General features: G+C 35.9%; 2 protein-coding genes across 2 annotated transcripts; both read right to left on the bottom strand.

Moving 5' to 3' along the window:
- Positions 1-5612: 5612 nt before the first annotated feature.
- Positions 5613-6536, bottom strand: LOC118048104 (ethylene-responsive transcription factor ERF017). Its single transcript, XM_035057649.2, has one exon. It carries the CDS (start codon positions 6468-6470, stop codon positions 5835-5837), a length of 636 nt encoding a protein of 211 aa, XP_034913540.1. The 5' UTR covers positions 6471-6536; the 3' UTR covers positions 5613-5834.
- A 4318-nt stretch (positions 6537-10854) lies between these two features.
- Positions 10855-11845, bottom strand: LOC118048105 (ethylene-responsive transcription factor ERF017). Its single transcript, XM_035057650.2, has one exon. It carries the CDS (start codon positions 11704-11706, stop codon positions 11089-11091), a length of 618 nt encoding a protein of 205 aa, XP_034913541.1. The 5' UTR covers positions 11707-11845; the 3' UTR covers positions 10855-11088.
- Between the last annotated feature and the right edge of the window lie 2511 nt (positions 11846-14356).

Raw genomic sequence — 14356 nt, 5'->3', positions numbered from 1 at the left:
AAAAAGGATCTACTCTAACCATGGTCCTTATCTACGTAGATGATATCATAATTACTGGGAACAATGATAAGGCTATTCAAGATCTCAAGCTCTTTCTTCAACAACAATTCCACATAAAAGATCTTGGTAAGCTAAAATATTTTCTCGGTCTGGAAGTGGCAAGATCAAAGGCTGGAATAGTTATATCTCAAAGAAAATATACATTGGAAATTCTTGACGATGTTGGATTTCTTGGAGCTAAACCTGTTGATTTTCCTATGGAGCAGAATCTGAAACTCACTAATGACCAAGGCGAGATATTGAATGATGCTTCACACTACAGAAGATTGGTGGGGCGATTAATCTACCTTACAATTACTAGACCTGACATCATGTATTCTGTAAACATTCTAAGCCAATTTATGCATGCACCAAGAAAACCTCATTGGGATGCTGCTCTTCGTGTAGTGAGATACTTAAAGAACAATCCAGGTCTCGGCTTATTATTTTCTTCCAGCAGCTCTTTGCAACTGAGAGCTTATTGTGATGCTAATTGGGCAAACTGTCCTATGACAAGAAGATCAACATCTGGTTATTGTGTATTTCTTGGAGACTCTCTCATCTCGTGGAAGACAAGAAAACAGAAAACAGTCTCCAGGTCATCTGCCGAAGCTGAGTACAGGTCCATGGCTGCTGCAACATGTGAACTCACATGGCTTAGATGTTTGTTTAAAGATCTACAGGTATGTTTAAAACCAATTACCCTATTCTGTGACAATCAAGCTGCACTTCATATTGCTGCAAATCCAGTATATCATGAACGTACAAAACATATTGAAATAGATTGCCATGTTGTGAGAGAAAAGATCCAAGCCGGTCAAATTGTTACACAATTCGTTCCCTCTCATCTTCAACTAGCAGATATATTCACTAAGGCATTAGGAGGAGACAACTTTAAAAAATTAACAAGCAAGTTGAACATTCTCAACATTCATGCTCCAACTTGAAGGGGAGTGTTGAGAAGATAAGCTGAAGTTGATCTTCTGTGGATAAAAAGATGTTGATCTGCTGTTGAGGTTATGTTGATCTGCTGTTGAGGTTATCTACTACAACTCCAACTGGTATAGAGGAACTGATTGAGTTGGACTCAATCACTTGTGACTCCTACATTCTAGGCATACGTTTGTATATATATACTTGATGTAAACACCTCTGTTGATAAGAGAAATTAATAAAACAGTTCTACATTCTTCTTCATCATCTAGTTTTCAATGGGAGTATATGTATCTTTCTCTACTGACTGATTTTAAGCTTTAAGAACTCGGTCTCCTATTCTATCCTTGTCTGTGGTATATTTGTTAGGTGTGTTGCCATTGAATGTGATTGTTAGGTGTGTTGCCATTGAATGTGCCTAACCTTGACTTTGACCATCCACCTTTGTTGAAGAAGATGGCAGCCACCATTGACTCCCATGTGCAGCCTTCTCAATTGTCAAAATTCAGCAGCCACCATTGATGACAAAGGAGCAAGAGGAGCTGCCATTGATGCCTATAAAAGAGGCATGACCTTAGAGAGCAAAATGAGAGAGTTGTGAGTGCAATAGAGAGGAAGAGAGAAAGAGGAGTTGCTGCCATGGGCAGCAGCCCTGCTGCCATTGCAGCAATGAGTGAGTTGAGTGAGTGGATGTGATCCTCCTCCTCCATGTATTTATTGTAATCCTTTTTCTATCTCTAAATACAATGGACCTCTCCCGTGGATGTAGGCGATTTGCCGAACCACGTTAAATATTGTGTCTCAGTGTGCTTACCCCTTCGTTGAGCAATTATCAGTACATCACCGGTCACCGGATTCCGCGCCCAACAATTGGTATCAGAGCATATGGTTTAAGTGGTGTTTGATTTTTGCTCAAAAATTAAAGTTGTCAAAATGGTGTTTTGACCACCCCACTCTATAGAGGAGGACGATACGAAGCCACTGGTGAAAACGGCGTCAAAATCGGACGTCGGACATGGCCGCACTCTCCATCACTCTCCGGCAAGGCGTCTGCCCACGCGCGCAGACGCGCCCCACGCATGCCACGCGTCTTCTTCACCCGGATGAGTTGACCCGACCCGAAGACCAGCTGACCCGACCCATATGAACAGTAGACATGAACAGTATGCATGAACAGTGACGGTATCATGACATCAACATGATGCAAGGATGACATCATCATACACAGTCAGCAAAAGCAATTGACTAGTCAACATCCATGTCAGCATAGGGGGACCCACATGCCATGTCATCAGCCGCAAGCCGAGCCACGCCGAGCCGAGTTGAGCCGAGCCGAATTGGAACTGAGCCGAGCCGCGAGCCGAGGGATAGGATCCAGTGTAGCTGATCCTACGTGCAACCGGATCTGAGATTGAATCTGAGCCGTTGATCAGGCCAGAATTGTTTTGATCAAATCTTAGCCGTTTGATGTGCGATTTGGACGATTCAAGACATGTTTCCAGCTAATTTGATCATTCCGGATGCAATGGTACGGTCCGATTGTTGAGATTCGAGACCGAAAATGGCAGTGATGAATTATTGAAGAGAGATTGCCCGATCAGGAGGCATCTGAAGGTCATCATGGTGGTCGATGGAGATGAAGAAGAAGAAGGTACACACATTTTCCCAATTATGTGTGCTGAACTATTAAGTGGGAAAATTTAATGCCTTGATGGAAGACAAAATTGGGACACTCAGGACACCCGAGATGTGGACGATTTGAGGTGTAGAGTGGAAATTAATGAAGACCAATCTTGACGAATCTAAACACTAGTAGTCTCGCTAGATGTTGAGAAATCATGTATTAAACCTGTATATTCCAGATCACTTGTAAGGAAAGCCGCAACAAAGCTAGCAAATGGTTGTATATACGGAGAGACAGTACGATGGATAGATATAGCCTAAAAAGTTCTGTCTAGGAGATTGGGTTTTAAGCGGGACCGTTGTGACCCCTCCAATCTTTCCTGGGAACTTGCTTAGTGGAAGGATTATCCATACGGTACTATTTTCGTATATATAGCAGTTTGTAATGAAACGGTTGAAGACTAGCAGGAAGACGGCACAAGGGGAACAGTTGGGTTCTGTATGATCAAGGATCTGATGGAGTGGTGATTTCTCCAAAGAAGTTAGATTCGGTGACTGTGATTTCTCGAAGGGAGAATTGATGAAGACCCTGATAATGGAAGAGAAATACAGCAAGGGGATAAAGATTGGCACCTTATTTTGACTTGGATAAATGTTGTGACAGGATGAGCTGCTGTCAAACATAAGCACGGAATAGGGAGAAATCTAGAGAACAGAAATTGCATGAGGGCACACGGAGATTGTGCAGGAGTACCCGAGGGATCCAACGAGGTACTGTAATGAGACAACAGGTGCAAGGAGAAGAAGTGTTTCCAGATGAAGCTCAGAGCAGAGACTGTTAAAGTTTGTACAACAAGAAGTCTATTATGCTCTTGATGAAGACAACAGGCGAAGACCTTTCAATGCATGCAAGGATGGAAAGAGAGCTGTTGCAGAGGCACCTAATTGAGGGGGTGCAAACGTCTGTGATAAAAGGCAACCGCCTATGATGAAAGGCAAAGACACCAAAGAGAGGTGGTGTAGGTGGAGCTGTCAAGCAGAAAGACGTAGAAGCTCCAAACATAGAAATCAAGGTAAAGGATTGCAAGGAGTATTCCGCAACTTTCTCTTTCTATGTAGTCAGTGTCAGTAATCTCTCCCAAGTCCACATGGTGGTAGAGAATCTTGGAGCCACTGGAGTCATCCCGATGAAGGAGGATGAGACCGCTCCACGACGAGCGAAGACACCTCGGATGGAAGGTGTGAGGGCCATGATATGAGCCCATTTCAGACCGCCGCATGACGATGAATGGAGACACCTAATGGAAGGTGTGGGGGCCATGATATAAGCCCAGATTTCAAACTGCCACATGACGACGAGCGGAGACACCCGAAGAGAAGGTGTGTTGGCCACGATATGAGCCCAGTTCAGAACGCCCCAGAGCCGATATGATGGCTAGATATAAGTGGACAGATGGATAGCCAATGAAGTGGCTATGATGAGTATGAAGACAAATGTAGGATTGACTTTCATGGATATTGCCCCCATGCTAAAGATCAATGAGCTAGAAGACATTTGCCTTGGACAATAAGTGGATGACTTGTGGAGCATTAAGACGCGGCTGCTATGAAGGAGCAGAGGGCATGCGCAGGTTCCGGGAACGAGTTGACTCTTGTCAAGGTGGTGAGCTCGAAGATGGCATTGTAATACTCAGAGTATGAAGAAATATATGGATCAACCTTTAATGGGCTGCCCCCATGGTTAAAGGTGGAGAGCTACCTGGACTCTTACGACTAAGAGCGAGAGACTCAAGGAGAAGTAAGGCGTGGTTCCTAGGGTGGAACAGAGGGCAGGCGCAACTCCTGGATGAGTAGACTCTTGTAAGAGTGGTGGGCTTGTGATCATATTGAGATACTCAGATAATGACTGTCGCACTTGGAATATCTGTTTGAGGGGGTGTTGTAAGCCTTGGTGTGAGGCTTGATGAATCATTCCGGACCGAGCATGGTTGATACGCTCGAAGGGGAATGTTGTGTCCCAGAGACAAGCGTTAACACTCTTCAGATGTGAAGTGGCAGACCATCTGGTTGTAGTGATCCTTTTGTGTGAGAAAAGGTGTGCTTTGGTGACTCTGGTGATTGAAAGGTTTGGCGAGTACCTGTAAACTTGGCCGGAGATGCTCTCAGAATGGTAAGCTTGGAAGAGCTGCAGGATGCAAGATTGTGCTGAAGAAGCAAGAGGACAATTGCCCATATAAATGTCAAAGGGGGTGATTGTTAGGTGTGTTGCCATTGAATGTGATTGTTAGGTGTGTTGCCATTGAATGTGCCTAACCTTGACTTTGACCATCCACCTTTGTTGAAGAAGATGGCAGCCACCATTGACTCCCATGTGCAGCCTTCTCAATTGTCAAAATTCAGCAGCCACCATTGATGACAAAGGAGCAAGAGGAGCTGCCATTGATGCCTATAAAAGAGGCATGACCTTAGAGAGCAAAATGAGAGAGTTGTGAGTGCAATAGAGAGGAAGAGAGAAAGAGGAGTTGCTGCCATGGGCAGCAGCCCTGCTGCCATTGCAGCAATGAGTGAGTTGAGTGAGTGGATGTGATCCTCCTCCTCCATGTATTTATTGTAATCCTTTTTCTATCTCTAAATACAATGGACCTCTCCCGTGAATGTAGGCGATTTGCCGAACCACGTTAAATATTGTGTCTCAGTGTGCTTACCCCTTCGTTGAGCAATTATCAGTACATCACCGGTCACCGGATTCCGCGCCCAACAATATTAAGGTGGTGGAGCTTTAATTTGCTCTGTTTTGTGGAGGATTAAGTGTATCAATTTGGCGTAGCCTGACTAGTGTCTGGAGATGTTCATGCACATTCTCTTGAGAAAGTGGTTAAAAGAATAAAAAGACAACGCTTCGCGGTGGAAGATCTGTTCTGTTTGGTCCACATCCGCCGAAAGACCAGAGCACATGCCGCATTCAATACTTAATTCCCACATGAACATCATGCCCTAGAACCCGCTTATTTTAATGATAATTTAACAAGAAAAGGTTCTTTTATTGATATTAAATTTCAAGACAATAACATACAGAACCTACAAACTTAACACCGTAATTGTGATGTTTAAGTCTAAAGGGAAAAAAGAATGCCTTTTGAAGATGGTCCCTCAAGTAAACCTTACCTAGTAAAAAAGAATTTGTCAGTGATTCTAGGAACTAAAACAATCCAGAATTACCGACCAAAGAATAACTTTCTTTAGAAATTCCAAAGAAACGATTCTTGTTCTAAGACACCATCAAGATTGGTCTCCTCTCCATCTCCATAATCAAGATTAGGAATTAATGATGGTGGGAAAAAATCATTGTAAAGATCATCAAAACCCTGAAATATCCCGTATTCCGTGGAGTGATTACACAAACCCGTGTTCATTAACATATCCAAAAACGGCCCATCCCACATCAACTCACCACCTTCCATCTGGACAGTCCCATCAGATACAACCGAAGGACAGGGAGATTCTGCTCGAGAATCGGATGCAGACACGGATTGATCTGTTTCAAACCGGTCCGGTTGGCTTCTCTGAGGCTCCGAATTGGCAAACCTTGCTGCAGCTTCTTGAATCTCAGCTGGAGAAAGTGACCTGCCACCTGCTATGTTCGGAGGGTTCTCCGGAAAATTAAATTTCGCAACTCGACCGCGTAAGCAAAAAAGGGCGGCGTCGAAGGCTCGTGCGGCCTTTTCAGCAGAATCATACGACCCTAACCAGATTCTTTCCCGGCTATTCGGTAGCCTGATTTCTGACACCCACTTACCCCATTTTCTTTTCCTAACACCCTTGAATTTTGAGTCGCTTCTCTCTGTAACTGGCTTCTCGACGCTGTGCTTCACCATTTATGATTTTAGTTTGTGTGCTCTCTGCTTTTGTGGTAGTGCTTGTTGATGAAGGGAATCTGCGGCTCTCTGGTTTATATATGTGTGCCTGATGGCTGATGGCTAATGTCCATGGCAGTAAAGGGTCAAAAAGGATGAGGCGCGTTGAAAGCAAAAGCCGAAAAAAAGCAGTGATGCTGACACGTGGAGGATGAGTAAGTTATTGTCTTAACGCGGGGCTTTGAAAGCACGTGTGACTTTCATTTCTCGTGGTTCAAATTATCTACAACAAAAATAAAATACTCAAAATCCAGAGGGCGACGCTAAAGGACAAACCATCGCCTCTTCTATTCTTATCAACTCTATGCTTGGGGTCAGGCCACTGTTTGTCCCTTGTGAAGTGGAAACTCGTCTCTCTTCTTCGGTCTCCTATGCTGATAGATTCATTGATTACGCACTTCTTTTTCCAGTCGAGGATATCATTACCCTTTCCAAGAAATAAAAAATCCTTGCTACCCAGTTCTCTTCACTTCCACGAAGATTATAAATTTAATTCCTTTAGTTGATGTGACATAAATTTAATTCCTTTTTAGTTTCATCAACTTGTTAATGCATAGATTTATATTCGTGGTTGAAGCCTCGATTTTTTAGAGGAATTATAACTATGCACATGCCTCTAAGTTCCAAACTACAGAAATGAGACTTGTCAAGACGCCGAAATTCAAAGATGGAAGCTCCGTTGTTGCGTCCTTAGTCGAGCAATGATCTAGTCACGGTGAACGTAATAAGGCAAGAAATCCATGCGTCATGGCTATAACGCCAAGCAATGCGTAAGCTAAGCCTAACGCGTATGCACAGCTCCTGCAATGCGTCATGGATGAGCTCTTTGAGTGTCAAGCCACGATGCTACTTAGAAATTCTCTTGTGAACTGCAAAAACTCAACGCACAGGGATTATTGTAACATTTTAAATTCCCATCCAACTAGCCAGCTAGGAGTATAACTAGGCCGTTGACAATAAGATCAAAAAAAAGAAGAAAAAGAGCACATCAATTTGGAATCAGGCTAGACTATTGATTGTCAAGTGAATAGTCTAGCAGTACTTGTATGATTTTTAATTACCTGCTAACAAATTAGTTTTTAATACAAAAGAAAGAGGTGTTAGTGTTATAGGTTCCTTTTTTAATCATAAAATTGTTAGTTGAAGAATGTAAAGTTGATGTATATATGTACATCCTGAATACAATTGATTAAAAAATATATGTTAATTGATAAATTACAAACAAATATATGAAAACTAGTTAAAAACTTAAACAGGGAGTTTATTTTCCAAGTAAAAAAGTAAAAAGAAATAAAATATAAATATCTTATCTTATCTCGACTGTTTTTTATTTTATACATTATTTTTATATTTATCTAGGATATTTAATCTAGTAGCTAACTACACGAGATTATCGGTCTTATAAATGCATAATGTAAATATAATTTATTTATATTAAATTTATTTAGAAAAATAATTTAAACATAAATTACAATAATCACTACCATAAAATTATCCAATAACAACAAAATTAATGATGAAATATTTTCTGTCTGTAATGTTTGATGACAATTGTGATTGAAATAACTAGTCAAGCATTACTGATAGCATTAGCGATGAAATATATTATGTTAGTAATGACGATGGAATTGTTGAGAAAAAAAATAAAAAAAAAAAAAATATTAAGTTAGTGATTCTTTCAATAACATAGCATGTTATTATTTTCCAATTGAAATTATTACATCACTAGTTTCCATTGAGAGTTTCATTAGCAAATTTAAAAGTGTTTTAACACATAGAAGCGTGTCCCATCATCCTCATAAATTCAGCTATTCCAACACTTAGTAGTATCAACATCACTGTTTAATTTAAGTTTTTCTAAAAATTCATTGCATCAAGTAAGCAAATTTATCCATTTAATTTTTAGGCTAATTTATTAATATTTTTATGTAGTGTGTGTTGTGTGTTTTGTGTTTTATAATCTTCTCATTGAGAATTTAGTTGTAGTAAAGTATGATTTGTATGTTAAGGTTTGTTTGGGATTTGAAAAAAATAAATTTGTATATAATTTGATGAAAATGAGTTCATTTTATAGTTTTAAATGTGTTATACTTGAAGAAATGATGGGTTTTTTATTAGATATTAATCATATTTTGTCAATTTTATTATTGAGTTAGAAATTTTAATAAAATTTTTTTTTTGTGGAATTGATAACAATTAAATGATAATAATTTAGATTGAATAAGTTTAAATTCAATACATGATAGATAATTAATGGGTACCGATTATTTGTTGCTTAATTTGATTTCTTTAGTACATATTCATTATGAGACCATGTTAAAAAAGATTGTTGAGTCAACATCTAGTTCTAACAACATACATAGAATTGTAAATGCTAATAGTAATTGTTATAAGAGTATGGTTCACATATAGATGAAGAATCAAATATAGATACAACTAAAATTTTTAAATTTTAAAATATTTTAATGAATTCATTATGGGATAAGTGTACAAATCACAGTAAATTATTAGTCATTACACAAGTGTTTGCCATCAAGTTAGATTATAGATTGAATGAGATTAATTATGATAGCATTATTTAATGAACAAAAAATATTTTACTTTGATAGGAATATATTGAAAAAGAACTTCTTATATTGTAAGATCCATGATGAAACTTTTTGATTTAGAACATAAAAAAAATAATCCTCTAAAATTTTGATGGCTAAAGTAAAAAGTGATTGTTTTCAGTGTTTATTACTAAATTGAAAAATCAAACTCTTTTAACATATAAATAATAATAATAATAGTTATTATTATTATTGCACTAATTTATTTCATAATATAAAATGGACAAGTTATCAAAAAAATAACCTTTTAAATTATTTTAAAATTTCCATAAAATATCTTAAGTTCATTTTTAACTTTTATCCATGTAGATGGTATTAATTTAAATATATAACTAATTAAGAAGATTAAATATATGATACAGAGTCAAGTATAAAATATGACATGCCATGTAATGACTTTTATTATTATTATTTAACTATATTCCTGTTTCTTATAAAACTCCCAAAAATGTGTTTCTCTCTATATATATATACTATATATATATATATAATATATATATATATATTATTATATATATATATATAATATATATATATATATATATATATTATATAATCATAGCTGTGCCTAGTGGCTAATCAAATTTTACTGATCAGTGATTATCTATGGACAACATCTTTGCAAAGCTTACATTTTCGTCGATTAGTCGCTCTGGCACGTATTATTTAAGGTATTGAAATATAAACGGTTGAATTTAAGAATTCGATTATAATCTTTTTAAAAAAATGTTAGAAAAAGGTTAATAGTTAAAGACAATTTTTTGAAAATTTAAGAACTATATTTAAATAAATTTAAAATTTGAAAAGGCATCCTTTGAGATTTTAAATTTAAAAATCCGACTAAGAAATCAGCCGGGATGTTTATATGAGGAGGCGTGCGTTTCATATAAAAATGGTTTTTTAAAAATCATTTTTTAATTTATTTTTCATTATATTACCAAACATTGAAAAATAATTTATTTTTCTGAAAATCACTTTTCTAGAATTCATTTTTTTAAAAAAATTATTTTTCAGCAAATAAAAAGATACAACATTTAAATTATAGTATATAATTTTTACTATTTGATATCCATAAAATAAATATGAATATTTTGAAAATAGAGATTTAATATGTTCAATAATCCATCTATATAGAGTGCATAATATAACAAATATATATATACATGTACCCATGAAAACGAGTAAAAGAAGAAACTTAAAAATATTGTTTTTGACCAAATAAGTTAGCCTGGCGTGTGCTTGTTGAAATTTATTTACTTCTTACAAGCAGATCGATTTTTGTCGCACTTATTTTTTATTCGAATTCATAAACGAAATAACTTGAAGCACAGGATCTTCAGCAATCCAAGTGTTCACACAGAGTAGAAATAACATCATCCGTATTTAAAAAAGAAAATGTTTTAAATAATAATTTTAAAAAAAAAAAAAACACCTTTCTTTCTTTAAGCTTTTAAGATCCTTGCTCTTCTTTTCTTGAGATCAGGCCTAGACTAGCTAGAGCCTCCTGAGTTTCATGCAAATTCCCTAGAACAATTTGTTACTCGAAAAGAAATGAAAATAGTTTTTTATATAATAAATTGGTTCTTTTCGGAAATGAATATCAATTTATTATAAAAATATTATTTTAATATTTCTTCACATAAATAATACCTTGAAAAAACAACATTAGGACGGTGTTCTGTTGTTATTATTATTATTATTATTTTATAATAAAAATAATTTAATTCAAATAATGATTTAATAAAAAATCTTCTTTTATTTATATTTACCGTCAATACAATAACTTGCAAAATCTACAAACGGAACACCCTAATCGTGAAACTCTTGACTTGCATTCAGAGCAATAAAGCCGACGTAGGATGGCCGTTTCAAGATGGTCCATCAATCACACCCAACTGGGTCAAAAAGAATTCGTCAGTAATTCTGGGGACTAAAACTATACAGGATTTCTGACCAAAAGCGAAGTCTCTTTAGAAATTCCAAAGAAACGAATCTTCTTCAAGATTGACCCCCTCTCCAAGATCAAGATTTGGTAAAAATGATGGCGCAAAAAAACCACTGTGAAGATCGTCAAAACCCGGAAATATCCCATACTCTGTGGGGTGATTACTCGAACTTGTACTCATTGCCATATCAAAAAATGGCATGTCCCGTATCAATTCACCACCATCCGATCGGACAGTACCATCTGATGCTGCCGAAAGACATGGTGATTCCGGTCGAGATTCGGACACAGATGTGGATTGATCCGCCTCGAGCTTACCGGATTGGCCTCTTTGGGGCTCCGAATTGGCGAACCTCGCGGCAGCTTCTTGAATCTCAGAGGGAGAAAGTGAGCCGCCACCAGCTATGTTTGGAGGGTTCTCCGAAAAATTAAACTTCATCGTGTTGCCGCGCAAGCAGAAAAGGGCTGCGTCGAAAGCGTGTGCTGCCTTCTCAGCCGAATCATATGATCCTAACCAGATTCTTTCCCGGCTATTCGGTAGCCTGATTTCAGACACCCACCGGCCCCATTTTCTTTTTCTAACACCCCTGTATTTTGAGTCACCTCTCTCTGCAACTGGCTTCTCTGTATTGAACTTCACCATTTGTTGATTTTTTGTTACTCTCAACTATATATTGTAATGATTGTGCTCTCTCTTTCTTCGGTTTAAGAGAGGAATTTTTTTTTTTTTTTCCGGTGAAGTTTGCTGATGAAGAGAATCTGCGGCGATTGGGTTTTATATGTACATAAATGTTACAAAGGGTAGTGAAGCCTCTGACTGTAAGAGGTCAGAAACGCCGCGTTCAAAATTTAAGCCGCAAAGACCAAAGGGTAGTGAAGCTGACACGTGGGGACCGAATGAGCTTTTGTTACGTCGAAACGCGGGGCTTCAAATGGGATGTTGAAAGCACGTTTGTCTTTTATTCCTCGTGGTTTCTTATTTTATTTTTCATGGGCAAAATCATTTAGTTTTGTTTTAGGGGTAGATGGTCTTTTTTAGGGGACCTAATAATTATTATAAAAATAAATAGGGTTAAAATAGTTTTTTTTATATTTTTAGTTTCACAGTATAATTATTTGTTATCATTGAAAGCAAAAAAAACATTAAATTTTGGTCAAAGGCTTTTTAGTCATTCATTTTATTTTAAAATAATTAAATTACTTCATTGTCCTTTAAATTTAAAAATCTTTACATTTGATTTATGAGTTCTTTTATCTTTTAGATTTTGTTATTTGGTAGTTATTGGTTGTCATTAAAGACAACATGATAATTTTATAAATAAATCAAAAAACTAAGAGGGGGAAGTGTGTGAAGTTTTGTGAACAATATTTGTTAGGTTTAGATGTCACGTGTAACACCGTCCTGTGGCCAAAAGCTTACTTCCAAGACGTCAATTAAAGCGCCTCGACATTCACTCCGTGTATAAGCAGCATGTGTGGCTTAATTATTGCTGTTTGGCGTGAGTGTCTTTCCCCCCTATCTACTACTTAATTTTTATGTTGGCTTAAAAAAATCAAATCAACCATTAAGATTTGTTATCCTTAAAATTTTATTGCTATTTTCTTTATTATAATTTTTTTTATTTTAAAATAATTTATGAAATTAATAAAAAAAATTCAATTTTATCCCAAATAGATTTTTTTTCATCTAACAGATTTAATTCTCATTCTTTTCATTATTATTTATTTTATTTAAGAAGGTTTTTAAAATTATATTTTTTTACAATTTTGTCCTTCTTGAATTTTTTTTTCTTACCAATTTTTGAAAAAAAAAACTGCTATGATAGAAAAAAAAAACTAAAGTTGTTACAGTGAATTCCCCACGCGTTTTAGAGTTCTTTAATATATAAAAATGATATTAAAATGAATTAAGACAAAAAAATAAAATAAAAAAATAAAGAAGAAGAAGAAGCAAAGAAAGTCTCCAAACATAAAAGAAAGAAAAGAAAGAAAGTCTCCAAACATAAAAGAAAGAAAAGAATAGAGTAGAAGGAAGTAGAAAAGCATGAATCCCTTGTGTTTTATACTTGAAGTATGGTCAAAGTGGCTTGTAAGAAGTCCACACATAAAACTTAAATTTTGAAATTCCTTCCCAGCTAGCTGGTACGTGGTAGAGTTTTCCACGATATCTAATTAGTCCAAAAAAGTAAGCAATATTCTAGCTAAAGGAAAATCACATCATCCAGAAGCCATGCACCCTCCAAGTTATTTCCTTAATTACATCTCCAATTTCATTCCCAATTCCAGTAATTTCTCCCGAAGAATACAAATTTTACTTGACATCCTAGGCAGCCTTTTAGCCATTCACTCCTCTCCTCTAGTACGATTTTAAAGGTATATACACTCTACATCAATTTTGGTGTGTTAAATAGAATAAACTACTTATTTTATCTGCGTTTTGTTATGGGTCAGATAATTTTTTTTGGTAAAAAAATAAATATGAAAGCTTTTTAATTTTTTTTTAATTCTAATTATAAATAAAAAAATTCATGCATGTAATTTAATTAAATATATTAAGAATCATCGATAATAATAAAAAGTTTGAGGATGAAATTAAAAAAAAAATTTGATAGGAAAAAAAATTTTTAACCCAACTTCTTGCTAAGCTTGGGTTTAAAATTCTACTTTGTGAGAGTTGTTTAACGTAACTCGTTCAATTTGGTTGATCCAAAGAGAACCTGGTCCATCGGTATAAAAAAAAAACTCGAGGATAAAATAAAAAAAAAAAAATTAATTAAAAAAAATTTTTGATCTGATTTTTTTATCTAGTCTAGGTTTAAAATTATATCTTATAGAAGTTATTAAACATAATTTAGTTAATTTTACCTATTTTAAAAACAACTTAGGTTGGTTAAATTAATAAATAAATAAAATATAAAATATAAAAAACAACGGTTTAGAAAAGAGAGGTGAGTTGAAATTAATATCTAGTCAACTCAGGCAGGCAGGTTACTACTAAAAAAGTAAGAAGATGAAATTAATAAAAAGAAGAAGTTGAAATATGAAAAAGAACGGTTTAAAAAGGAGGTGAGTTGAAGAGAAGAAGTAGGAGAAGAAGAGGAGGCGGAGGTGCAGCTACACGAAGTTTCTTAATATATTTACGGGGTATTTGGTAAAAGGATATTCAGCTGTACGAAGTTTCTTAAATTGAAAATCCGAAACTTGTTATAATCGAGATCCAGTAGGTGACCAATAAGGCGTCACACTTAAAACGTCATGCAATTTTCTCTTGACTCTGGTGCAACGCGCACAAC

Source organism: Populus alba, chromosome 6 (genome assembly GCF_005239225.2).
Source record: "Populus alba chromosome 6, ASM523922v2, whole genome shotgun sequence".
Classification (NCBI taxonomy): Eukaryota; Viridiplantae; Streptophyta; class Magnoliopsida; order Malpighiales; family Salicaceae; genus Populus; species Populus alba.
The sequence above is the reverse complement of the archived record's forward strand: the minus strand, read 5'-3'. Positions and strand labels throughout refer to the sequence as shown.

Bases quoted from the DNA above. Each gene is read 5' to 3' on its own strand.
- LOC118048104 (XM_035057649.2), bottom strand. From the start codon at position 6,470: ATGGTGAAGCACAGCGTCGAGAAGCCAGTTACAGAGAGAAGCGACTCA.
- LOC118048105 (XM_035057650.2), bottom strand. From the start codon at position 11,706: ATGGTGAAGTTCAATACAGAGAAGCCAGTTGCAGAGAGAGGTGACTCA.